Genomic DNA, 12,716 nt, shown 5'->3' with positions numbered 1-12,716 from the left:
ATGTTAAATGCAGGTAATAAGATTACCAGCTTTATTACTATGAATATTATTATTACCATTTATTTTACTATCATCACCCTCATATTTCTTCACTAATATTTATAGCATCATCAAAATTATAATATTTTTATTTCTGTAATCATTACCATCTTCATAGAAACCCTTATTTTTAATGTAACACACTTTGCCAGATAGTGCTTTGCATTAGTTCAAATGAAACATGGGAGAGAACACTTCATAAATATTGCAATCCCACAGAACCTGATACATATACTGACCACTATACTAAGTGGGGTCCGTTTCATAAAACTGTTCGTAAGTTAAGAGCGTCTTTAAGAACGACTGGTGTTCCATTCTTACGCGCTTAACCATCGCCAAAGAACATATGGTGTACACCATTTAACACAAGCAATGATCACCAGTCATTCTTAAAGTCGCTCTTAACTTACGAACAGCTTTATGAAACGGCCCCCAGCTTGATCAAGCTTGATGAGTTGCAATATATAAGAAACTATCAATTGAAGGTAATTACTAAAACCTGTGACCTACCATTGGGTCTTATGCAAGTCTTAGATTTTAAAGTAATTTCCGAATAATGCAATTTTTTGCGAAAAAATAATATCACCATTACAGGCAAACACGTTTCAATGCCATACTTCTTGAGGTGGACAATTTCATGGGTTATCTTTCATACTGGCTGTCAATATCACAATCCGAATCCTGCGTATCAAGAATTTGAAATGGATTCAAGATGAGACAAACAGTTTTACAAAGAAATCAACATAATTGTTACAACCAGACTTTCACCAAGGATATATTTATATATATATGTAAATAAAAATACTCCACCAAAATCTTTCACTACGACACTAAATTCTACTTTTATAATCAATTACATTTACAATGATTATGCAATATGAGTATACCTTGTATCATTTTTCAAACACAGAGAAATAATATATACATTATCACCATCTCAGGTAATGGGTAAAAGTAGGTTAAAACAACTTTGTCTATTTATTTAACCAAAAAGGGAAAATTCAGATAAATCTAGAAAATAGAAGCCAGAAAAATCCTGAAAGTATCAGCCATAAATGTTTGAATTACCCTTTCATTTTATAGTTATATAAACATTAATATCATGAATCAGAAGGAAAGTTTTCCTGTTTTGCACAAGGGCTGGCCAATAGTCAACCAAATGGCTGCTGGCCTTAATCAGGTCCCAGCACTTTTACAAAATTCTCTAAAATCATTATTTAGAAAGAAATTTTATAATTAATCTAAACATGGACCTACTAGTAGGTCCATGATCTAAAGTTGCCCCAATACACTTACAAATGTTGATAGCCTACTGGGCATTGTTATGTAGAATTCTCCAACATCAGTGTGATCTCCAGAGATCGATAATGCATGTTTGTACCGACAATCAAATTTTCTTGGCCTAATTCAGGGCTTCTGTATTCTTCTCCAGAGGATTTGCATGCTGCTCCCATCTGGCATTCCATGGATCAGTTAACATTCACTTGGCCTACAAGCAGTTGCTCTCCTCTTCACACAGTCTAATCCAGAGTAGAAAATACATGAGGGCGACGGGCGATATCGCCCTCCTGAGAGCCCAAACAGCCCCTAATATTCCCCCCCCAAAAAAAAAACATGCTTTGGGGCGACCATTCTTTTTAGAGTCACCCCAAGATCGGTCACAAACAATATTCAAGATTGTGGCAGAATGCTATTTGCATACTGCATAATTGCTTGTTGCCCCTAAAAAGCGGCCCTTAAAATGAAATAAATAGCCCCCGAAATTCTGTCATCACCCCGATGTCGAGAAAAAGATAGCCCCTAAAAAAGGAAAATTATTTCCTACCCTGGTCTAATCCCATTTGGTCTCTAACAATTTGGTCTAATTTCCATTTGTTCTAAAAACTCACTGTATTATAATTTAGTCCGATATTGATCCTATTCTGATTTCCTTTGTCAAATTAAAAGTTGTTTCATCAATGGTCAGAAAAATGGGTATATAGCCTAATGAGACAAAAATGTAAATTGGTCAATTGGCAATTAAACCAAAGTAGACTAACTGGTTTCACATGAATTAGTATACGTGCAATGAGATGGAACGGAAAGTAGACAAAGCGGGTGTATACTAATCAGCAATTCACCCGAAGGATCTACTTTAAAAGGTTTTCCACATCACTCTTGGTGCAGTTGTAAAGGTGCATCATATTAGAAAGATTACTGAACTGTCCTTTGAATTCCTGCAGAAGAATGAAAAAAAAGCAAACTGGAATTGTGAAAGATTTTCAAAAGAGAGAAAGAAGGAAAAACAGAGAATAAAAAAACCTGGAATAAGCATGTAGACCCAACTACTTGAGGTATGAAAAAATATTCTTTTTTTAATAATCAAGAATAATGAGTGAGACTTCTAAAAAAAAATCTAATCCAAATAATATCAGTTTGTGCTTGACACACAGTTGACATAATAGTATCGGGATATTATGGTATTAAAAGAAACAACAACATTTTTTACTGCTAGACCCTGTCATAAATCTTATCTCTTGCTAATAATGAGATTGTGTGCGTTCATGGCCGCGCTCATTTTTGTGCATGCTATGGAGAAGAGACAAAATTTATGACATTTTTTATGAAAAAAGTTTATGACATCCACCAGAATACCGATGTTCAGAATACTGCCCTAGGATATCTGTTCTTGGGTAACAAGGTGGGCCTAGGCTTATCATATAACAGATGGACACTTAAATCTTAAATGAAATAGATACTAAAAAGATCAGATAAAATAGATAATATCAAAACAAAAACTAGATACCTTAATGATCAAATGGAAAAATGCAAACTAAACATGCAGTCGGAGGCGAATTGTTGTGCATACCTTTGAGACGTTGGAGCAAGCTTTATTGACTTTTCCTGGACTAGCCCTTGGCTGATTAGCGATTTCATTACAGAAGCTGGTCAACATTTGTCTGTATAAGGGATATTCTTTGTAGTAAGGCAGCTGGTCAGGTTCCTCCTAGATTCAAATGAAAATAAAGAAATGATGATCAGCTTCTATTCCATGTAATCATTCGAAATTTGGGGTAATATGCAACATAAACAGAGACCACTCAACACAAAACAAAGAGAGAGGGAACTAGGGAAATGTTCGCATTAGTCATACAGTGCACACCTCTCAAATGAATATTGTTACAACAGTAAACACTTCCTGACGAACAGTTTATTTCCTTGCTGACAACACAAATAGCTAACATATACTTTACATGATAGGATTTGAGGTTAGATATCTCATATTCATTTTCTGTTCACAAAGTACAACAGAATACAGTCAAAAGAACTACAGCAAATGTCACAAAGTATAAAGACAATCATAACGATATTTATCAATAAAAGAATAAAAGAAATAATCAAATTCAAATTGGAACCAAGGTTAACTAAAGTGACTTTGACTAATGAAGTACCGGTAAATGAAATAGAACAATAGAACAGAGGGGCTTGCCAAGAAAATAAATGCCATGTTCATGAGGTGAACCCCCCCGGCCCCCGGTTGATTTGGATCATCCTTCAATAAATAAATTTTCACCTGTGTCTGTAGGGACATGCTCTTGGTCACATGACCAAGAGCATCAGCAAGAATGTCAACGCATCTATCAGCTGTCTCTGATCTCGGCATCTCAAACAAAGATGGCAGATTGGTCAGCACTGAACACCAAAAATTGGACAAACTATAAAAGAAAAAGAAAGAACATCAAAGGACTTTAGTTCCGCACCCTAAAGCATAAAGATACAGTCCAATGAATCTATCATGCAATTTACATTGATCGTAAATCTACTGTTCGCTAAAGAGTTACAATAATGTTACTCGGAATGCTACAGAGCATTCATAATTGTCCCCCCCCGCCCTGGAATTTTGGAAATAATACAATGTAGTGCAATATTTCATTCTTAAAGATAAGATACCTTATCCTTCAATCTTAGTTTTAAATAGGTACTGAATGCAATGGGTAACAGTATGGAGACAATGCCACACTGCGGATACCTCTCTGTCTGAATGTCCACAGTGTATTCATTAGGACTACATGTATGTAAAATGTGACTCAACAGAATATAATGATAGTTAGGCACTGGAATCTTGTTCAGAGGATTTGCGTGAATATCTGCTCACCAATTTTTCTTCCATTTTTCCGACTTGACTTCAGGATGGACCCCTTCTGTGTATTTCACAGCGAGATCATCGAATGTGTCAAAGAGGTGTTTGATTGGTAGTGGTACGATGTCTGGCTTCTTGAACATTACCTCAAAGACACCGTCCACACACGGGCTAATAGCAGCCTACAGACAATCAATTGAGTGTATGATATCATGTACCATGAAATGTGGGTAAAATATGTCTGAATGGCAGATACATGTCATTTTTTGGTCTACATATAACTCTCTAACCAAATTATGGAAAGCCAAAAATGTAAAAGTTTGTTTAAATTGTATCTCTCTTATGTTTAATTTGCTCTTTCCTCATACTTAAGTACTGAAGAAAACTACTTTAGTTATCATTCCTAATCACTTATGAATGATCCAAGTGCGGAATGAGCAGATAAATTGAATCACATAACAATTGGCTATCCAGAGTTGAACCACAACTTTAAGACCAGAGATTAAATTAAACCCTAAGTTCAGAATATGGGCCATATTTTAAGCTCATAATTTTTACAAATATATACTTCTGATTTGAAATTACTTTGCTAACTTAATAATAACAAAGAAGAAGGTGGTGAAAATGTAAATTGACATGTTTCCCTGCTTGCCATTCATTGATGGGTGGATAAAGAAAGAGCATTTCAACTATAACTTCATTTTCATAATTGTTTGTGAATACTATGTAACTTCTGAAGGTTTCCATGGCAAAGAAGAATAGTGTAGTAGGTTTCACAGTACACCATGTATCTTTCTTGGGCAAGTCCTTTCCTTATCATATGAAAAAGAAATAGTATTGGTAAGGTAGCACCCACTTTCATTGTCAGCATATGAGGAATTGCAAGATTTCGATCCAAGTTCTCCCGCTTCTGTTGGATATGGTGGGGCATAGCACTCTCCTTCATCTTAGCTTGTTCTTCAAGATCCTGTACAAAGCAATTGTATTTTGTTATCTCATATTCACAACAATCACGATTGATTGTGATTTTATCGATCGTGATTCATGATCGATTCATCAAATGATGCCAGGATCTTAATTCATTAGTTTAGAAGGCACCTTGCACAGCATGCTAAAATACAGATGTTATCTCATTGTTAACTCATTTCTCTTGCAAACGTTTGTATCTGTTATGCACCAGTGAACGTCAAATTTTCCATACAGGAATAGTTAATTTTCTAAAAAATTTTATGCATTTCAACGGAATGGTAACTCAATTCCTAATTCTGAAAACTTAATATTCTGCAATGCAGCTAGTACGACATAGCATTGTGAATCAAAATAGTATAGGCAGAAATCTGAACAATTTCTTACTTTGAATACTGATTATCAGTTGGTTTCATAAGGTTTGGTTAAATTAATTTCTTGAAAGTCGGTTTCTTTGGTTAAAAAAATTACTCAAGAAGTTATACCTTCAGATGAATGACATTTGAACCCTCTTGTGTGAGTTGTGCACCAAGAACATCCACAGATGTTGGGAGTAGTAAACTTTCATCTAAAAGGGATTAAACTAAAATAATTACTACTTTCCACATGAAAAATGACAGACTTGAAAAATATGTCATCATATTTCACATGTAATATAGCGTTAAATCATAGATCCAATGGCCGACATTACCTCCACAGAAACTATTCAAGAGCAATGTATAGAATGCAAGAAATTAACTGTCACCATCAAACTTGAAGAAAAAAATACCCCTATTCCTTAATTCTCTAGTCAAATGTTAGCTTTGTTATTATTTCAATATTTTTATTGATACTGGAACTGGAATTTATCTTTAAACTGAAGTTATCGTGTTAACAAGGACTTCAGAAGGGTAAGATGAAAACATGTCACTGTGACTTTGACCTTTTGACCTCAAAATCAATAGGCTTCATGGGATCCATGCTCGTATCATACAGACCACATTATATGAAGTTTACAAGGAAAAGTAAATGCACGGACGGACAGACAGAAGAACAGACACCGAGCATGATACCATGATACGTCCCGACCCGTTGCCGGGCGGGTGTATAAAAATGAATGAACATATTAGTATTTTAAAGGGAATTAAACAAAAAAATTCTTACATTTGTCTGAAGAAACCTCCTTCAAATCAAGAGTTTGATATTCGTCAATCATGCTAGCTTGACCATACTGCTTTGGTATCAGTGCTACACAATCTCCATTTCGAATCTTTTGGGAGTAAGGCGAGTTATCAACTATGTAAGGTGTGTAAAATTGTTAAATAATGTTCAATTAAAATATGTGAGAGGGTATAGGCAGCCATACATGCCAAAATTTAGTCAATCAGAAACAGCACATTGAAAGCCGACATCTCATCAGAACTCTTGGTCTGAAATATTTTGAATGATGCAAATTTATCTAGGAAATTAATTTATTGTTGAGGTGTGCACTAGGTGGATTAACAAAAAATCTGGTGACGAAATTAAGCTTTTGACATCAAAATGTTTACCATTTTGTTTAACCCACCTAACATTACATTCTTCCATAAACTATGGATATATTTTTTTTCTTCTTTAAAATTACAGAATAATAAATACATTTAGGACTTACTCTACATCTTTTATCATCAGAACATACAAATATTTATGTAGCCCATGTTGTCTGTACTGGTCAATTATACATAACCCCCCTTTGACTTACCCCATAGCTTGTTATTGTATTGGCAATGGTTTTTCCTTGACCCTCCGATGTTTCCTGAAGCAGTACTGACTGTCCATTGCCTTGCACCCACACTGCAAAATTAAGATCGATCACAAATTCGATAAATGTGTGACAGTATTGACATATGTTCACACTTGTAAATGTATTTTCTTTGTAGTTTCAATTCTACAGAATTTGGTAATCTTTGGGAGGGGGGGGGGTAATTTGGAAAAATCATTGTGCTGTCCTCTTGAATTCAGACAAATAATTTGTAGCTTTGTACTTTGAAAGAAACCATATAGGAGATATTGGCCAGCTGGCTAGCTTGTACACTCCACTTTTACCCAGCTGCTTAAATTTGGCCCTTATGGCTGCCCATACAAATTTACCGAAAAGTTACGTTGCTACTTACATGTACACAGCATCTTATAACAAGCCATGTGGGCATGCCAGGATCCAATGACCAGGGTAAAGCTAATTAGAGACGTCGTTCCGATTAAGCACTATATAAATGTTGAATATTATCCTTATTTCAATTATTACCAGAATAGATAAACACTAGACCAATGTCAAAGGATGTTGAGGAGCCAATATGCCAGTATCAATGATGTAACAAAGATGTCAATATGCCAATGAATTAAAGGCACTAATAGACCAGCGCAGGTTCCATATGTCGGTGCGAATAGGATTTTTCATATTATCTCAAAGATAAAAAAGAACACCTATTTTTTTCAATGCAAATTAATGTGGCAAACCCGCTTGGAGAATGGTTTTCAGAACTGAAGTGGCTACCCAGGGTAAATATGACCTTATTATTATTATCATTTATTAATACGTATTATTAACAAGGTATCGCTACTCTTTTTTTATGATTCTAAATTCATAATCTCACCAACGTCTACAGCATCCACGTCTCTGGGAAGCAGACAGTACCCTTCCCTCCACATAGAATCAAGGACTTTCTTTTTGACCTGCTTTACAGTGTCGACATCCAGGGCACTAACATGAAGATAGATATGGCCGTCTTCATCTACTACATCTAGAGCCTTCAATCAACAAAAATTGTAGAATTAGGAGATAATGAATGTTAAGAAATTAAGCAATAAGCCAGGTGCATTTCTCTTTTGTGCATCAATCATCATGTCATTTACATGATCAGTGAATATAAGGTATCTTGTTGATCTAAAGTTGTAAGTGTAGGCTTGTGTGCAAGTCTGTTCTCAAAGGCCTTTCAAATCACAGTAAAACAGATTTAAACACAAGGGGCCCGTATTCTGGTTTTAAGTTGTGGTTTAACTATGGATAGCCAATTGAAGCACAAATCCCTAACAGTACAAATCCACTTTATTAACTAATTTGACACTCAAATTGTTCATAATTGTCTAGGAATGATTAATGAAGTATTTTTATTCATTATGAAAGCAAAAGGAAACAAAATAGTAAACATAAGAAATATACAATATAAACAGAATTTTTGAAATTTTGGCTCCCCATAATTTTAGCACAAAGTTAGACCATGGTCTAAGTTAAACCCGACTTCAGAATACGGCCCAAGAAAATGTAAAGTAGGGGTTGGGAATGGGAGTAGGTTATCTTATGTGAAGTGGGAGTGAGATGAGTAGGAGTGGGAGGAGAGGGAGGAGTGGAAGAGTGGTAATTGAAGGAGGAGAGGGAGAAGGGTAGGAATAGGAGAGGGAGAAGGGTAGGAATAGGAGAGGGAGAAGGGTAGGAATAGGAGAGGGAAGGGTAGGAATAGGAGAGGGAGAAGGGTAGGAATAGGAGAGGGAGAAGGGTAGGAATAGGAGAGGGAGAAGGGTAGGAATAGGAGAGGGAGAAAGGTAGGAATAGGAGAGGGAGAAGGGTAGGAATAGGAGAGGGAGAAGGGTAGGAATAGGAGAGGGAGAAGGGTAGGAATAGGAGAGGGAGAAGGGTAGGAATAGGAGAGGGAGAAAGGTAGGAATAGGAGAGGGAGAAGGGTAGGAATAGGAGGGAGAAAGGTAGGAATAGGAGAGGGAGAAGGGTAGGAATAGGAGAGGGAGAAGGGTAGGAATAGGAGAGGGAGAAGGGTAGGAATAGGAGATAGAGAAAGGTAGGAATAGGAGAGGGAGAAGGGTAGGAATAGGAGAGGGAGAAGGGTAGGAATAGGAGAGGGAGAAGGGTAGGAATAGGAGAGGGAGAAGGGTATGAATAGGAGAGGGAGAAGGGTAGGAATAGGAGAGGGAGAAGGGTAGGAATAGGAGAGGGAGAAGGGTAGGAATAGGAGAGGGAGAAGGGTAGGAATAGGAGAGGGAGAAGGGTAGGAATAGGAGAGGGAGAAGGGTAGGAATAGGAGAGGGAGAAAGGTAGGAATAGGAGAGGGAGAAAGGTAGGAATAGGAGAGGGAGAAAGTAGGAATAGGAGAGGGAGAAGGGTAGGAATAGGAGAGGGAGAAGGGTAGGAATATGAGGGGGAAGGGTGGGAATAGGAGAGGGAGAAGGGTAGGAATAGGAGATGGGGAAGGGTAGGAATAGGAGAGGGAGGAGTAGGAATGGGGTGGGGATAGGAGAAGAGGAGTAAGAGTGGGAGGGAAGTGGGAGGAGTGGAAATGGGAGTAGGAGCAGGAGTGGGAGAGTGAGGAATGGGAGAGAAAGTGGGAGCAGAAGTAGATGTGAAGGAGTAGCAGTGGGAGTGGGAAGAGTAGCAGTGGGAGCAGGAGTCGGTGAGTGGGAGTAGGAGTGGGAGAGTGAGAAATGGGAGTGAAAGTGGGAGCAAAAAATAGATGTGAAGGAGTGGAAGTGGGATAGTTAGGAGTGGGATTAGAAGTGGGAGATGGAGGATTAGGAGTGGGAATATAGGAGTGGGAAGTGTAGGAATGGGAAAGGGAGGAGTGGGAATGGAAGTGAGAGTAGGGGCATGGAAGTAGGAGTGGGAGAGGGAGTATAGGATCAGGAGTGTGGGACTTTCATTTTTCATATCATAGAAGTAAACATTTAGATATATCAGTCAAGACATTAACAATGTAGCCATAGGAAATTGAAAAAAAAATCTATCATGATGCCTGTACGCATATAATATAAATTCCAGGAAAGAATAGGGACACCGTGTACTTACGAGAGAATGAAATTGAATGATCTGATCAAACAACTTGCTGTACTCTAGTGTATAGTATGCCTCGCCTGTTCCTTCATCTATCGGGCCTTTTTCAGTCTGGGTTTTAATTGCTTGATACAGCATATATAGAGGATAAAATGTGTAGGTCTATAGAGAGAGAAACAGGTACAGGATTATAAATGGAAACATTAACCCATTTAAATCCAAGTTTTCATTACGTATCGAAATATGCATGTAATATCACAAATTTCCAATTTATCATTAATATAAGGAGAATAATCCGTTGTGATGTTCATTTATAAAACAAAAATTCATTACAACATCACAGTTGAATTTACATTTCATTAAGATAATCAATTGAAAATTGATGTTTTTCAAAAATTTTCATCATGAAGACTTAATCACTGCAAATACAAATTTACCAATGGCATACCTGCCAACAACTAGAAAAATGCAAAATTTGGACAACCCTCTGGGTTCCAGGGGGTCAACAAAGTGCCAGGAGGAGGGCAGTGCCCCCTGAAGCTCCTGGATTTTAGCAACTTAACCCTTTACCCTAAATTACCTGGGCTATAATTTTGTAAGCTTATAGGCCCCAACTAAGATCTCTGCCGCGGATCGCGTGATCATGACGAAAATTTGCACAAATGTACAAAATGACATAACCTACGCTGTTGCTTAGGTAAATTGCACAACCTTTAAATTCATATATTTTTCTTTTAAATGATTTATTATGCTAATTTATTCATGAAATCATACTTTTTGCTCTAATTCTCTAAATAAAGCTCCTAGAAAACTAATTTTCAAAATATTTTTAGAGCATTCCTAACAACAGGAAAGGAAAAAAATCTGGTACCAAAATCAACTTCTTTTGTATATTGTTTTTTTAAATTTCTTCTGTTTGTTTTCTATCATTTTATTTCTGTTTTTTTCGACAAAATAAATAAAATGAATAAATAGAATGTCAAGCTAGGGTTACGGACTGGGCAATCAGAGGTGTATTGAGGACTGGAGGGGGGGGGGAGGATGGGTCTCCAGCAATTCTTTCCACTTTTTGTTTCTCTCATGAAATTTCAGAAATCAGGATGGCCTGATTCTTGGCTATTTTTATAGTAAAAAATCAAAATGATCTTGATAAAATCAGGACAGTTGGCAAGTCTGCAATGGTGCCTCTTGAAAATACTTTTCCGTTTTATAGAATCACTGCAATTACCTCCATGTAAGAGAACATAACCAAGGCAAACCAGCTGCTGAGTAATCTTTCTGTTATTGTTTCCGTGCTGCGTACGTGAAGAAAATAGAATGTTATTCAAAATATGAACTCTTTTTCTCTAAAGTAATATAACACCTATGTCATCAAAGGCCCGTAACACAAAGCTTCGCAATGATCGTAGGACACTTTTTAACAATTGATTGCACTGACAACGATGTGCGATCAATCGTGTAAATCAAGCGTACGATTATTAATCACTCACTTTTGTGTTACGGGTCCCAGGTGGTTTCAGAGGCAACACTTATATCTTATATGCTTTAATACTAGTACATCGATCAGAATGATGCCTGTGAGTGTTTAACATTGTTACACAAGTACCTAAATTGACAACACATAAAGAGCACCGTCTCCACTCCCTACACTCTTGTAAAAAAAGGTTTAAGTTAAGAATCACAAATTCACTAATAAGAGGGGAAAATATGTGTAACTTGATGTAGACCATAAGCTACTGCAGCCCAAGCGTGCAGCGGCAATGTACCCTGATCTAACCTAATTTACAATTGGCTATTTGCTGTGTCAGATTGTAGTTTAAGCAATTTATTTAATAAAATACATAAAGAAGGAGAGAGTATAACATATCAACTTTTAAAAAGAGAAAATAGTGATAAACCAAAATGTTACTTGATGAAGAGTGCATCCATCCGTCTTCTGGATTCAGATGCTTTTCTGATTTCATCTTCAACCAATGACAGCAAAACACTGAAAAAGGTAAATAATAAGGAATAAAAGAATAGGAAGAAGAAAAAAAGATGACGAAGGAAAGGAAGAAGAAGAGGAGAAAGAAACATAAGTAGCAGAAGAGGAAGAAAAAGAAATAACAGAAAAATAAAAAGTGTGAGAACAATTAGAAAGACAGAAGAACATATTTCAGCCAGCACCTTTTACTTTTTCATGATAATAAGCAGGTATGATTTTAATTATAGGAAACACCTCAACATAAAATCCAGTTGTCACTGAAATTAGAGCTAAAAATAGTACTCTTGCAGGTCTTATGACTTTATTTTCACTACATCTTTGAATTGCAGATACTCTAATCTCAACCACTAATAAGAAAATGACTTACTCTGTGAAATGGATGGCCATTCCTTCGCTGATGAGTGATATTGCCAAAAGAGAGGCTATGATTTCCCTGTTTAGAAGAAAAATCAATTAGCCTCAAACTAACTAAATAAATATAAACAGAAGGGGCTTGGGTCGTGATTTGTCAAACGAAAACAAGTGGACTAGAGACTCAAACCCACTTTTCAATAGAAATTCATGATCAAAACAGGGTTTTAAAGATAACTGTTAAAAATGTGGTGAAATAACATGTTAGCCGTATTGTTACGTACCAGCAACAGCGTTTCATCTATGCTGGAGATTATGATGACCATGATTGTCATTATCACAATTAAGATAATTATCATCGGTCTTATATCATTAATAACTAGAATTATCATCATCACCATATCATTATAACCTTTGATATCAATTAAAGAAGTTTGTTAAAGGAAGAAAATAAATTAGTT

The 12,716-nt window shown here is 36.5% G+C and overlaps 1 protein-coding gene across 1 annotated transcript in view; it reads right to left on the bottom strand.

The window, feature by feature from the left end:
- Window positions 1–8: 8 nt before the first annotated feature.
- Window positions 9–12,716, bottom strand: part of LOC129255873 (plexin-B1-like) — a 59,112-nt gene continuing 46,404 nt past the window's right edge. Inside the window, exons 24-36 of the mRNA XM_064096415.1 lie at window positions 12,272–12,337; window positions 11,830–11,907; window positions 11,149–11,215; window positions 9,936–10,082; window positions 7,738–7,891; window positions 6,846–6,937; window positions 6,269–6,374; window positions 5,611–5,693; window positions 5,016–5,126; window positions 4,175–4,341; window positions 3,593–3,734; window positions 2,888–3,025; window positions 9–2,255 (exon numbers count right to left, since the gene is read on the bottom strand). Of these exons, the coding sequence (XP_063952485.1) occupies window positions 2,169–2,255; window positions 2,888–3,025; window positions 3,593–3,734; window positions 4,175–4,341; window positions 5,016–5,126; window positions 5,611–5,693; window positions 6,269–6,374; window positions 6,846–6,937; window positions 7,738–7,891; window positions 9,936–10,082; window positions 11,149–11,215; window positions 11,830–11,907; window positions 12,272–12,337 (1,438 nt within the window). The 3' untranslated portion in view covers window positions 9–2,168. The remainder of the gene's footprint in view (window positions 2,256–2,887; window positions 3,026–3,592; window positions 3,735–4,174; window positions 4,342–5,015; window positions 5,127–5,610; window positions 5,694–6,268; window positions 6,375–6,845; window positions 6,938–7,737; window positions 7,892–9,935; window positions 10,083–11,148; window positions 11,216–11,829; window positions 11,908–12,271; window positions 12,338–12,716) is intronic.

The sequence above is a fragment of the Lytechinus pictus genome, chromosome 3, assembly GCF_037042905.1.
Source record: "Lytechinus pictus isolate F3 Inbred chromosome 3, Lp3.0, whole genome shotgun sequence".
NCBI lineage: Eukaryota > Metazoa > Echinodermata > Echinoidea > Temnopleuroida > Toxopneustidae > Lytechinus > Lytechinus pictus.
The sequence above is the reverse complement of the archived record's forward strand: the minus strand, read 5'-3'. Positions and strand labels throughout refer to the sequence as shown.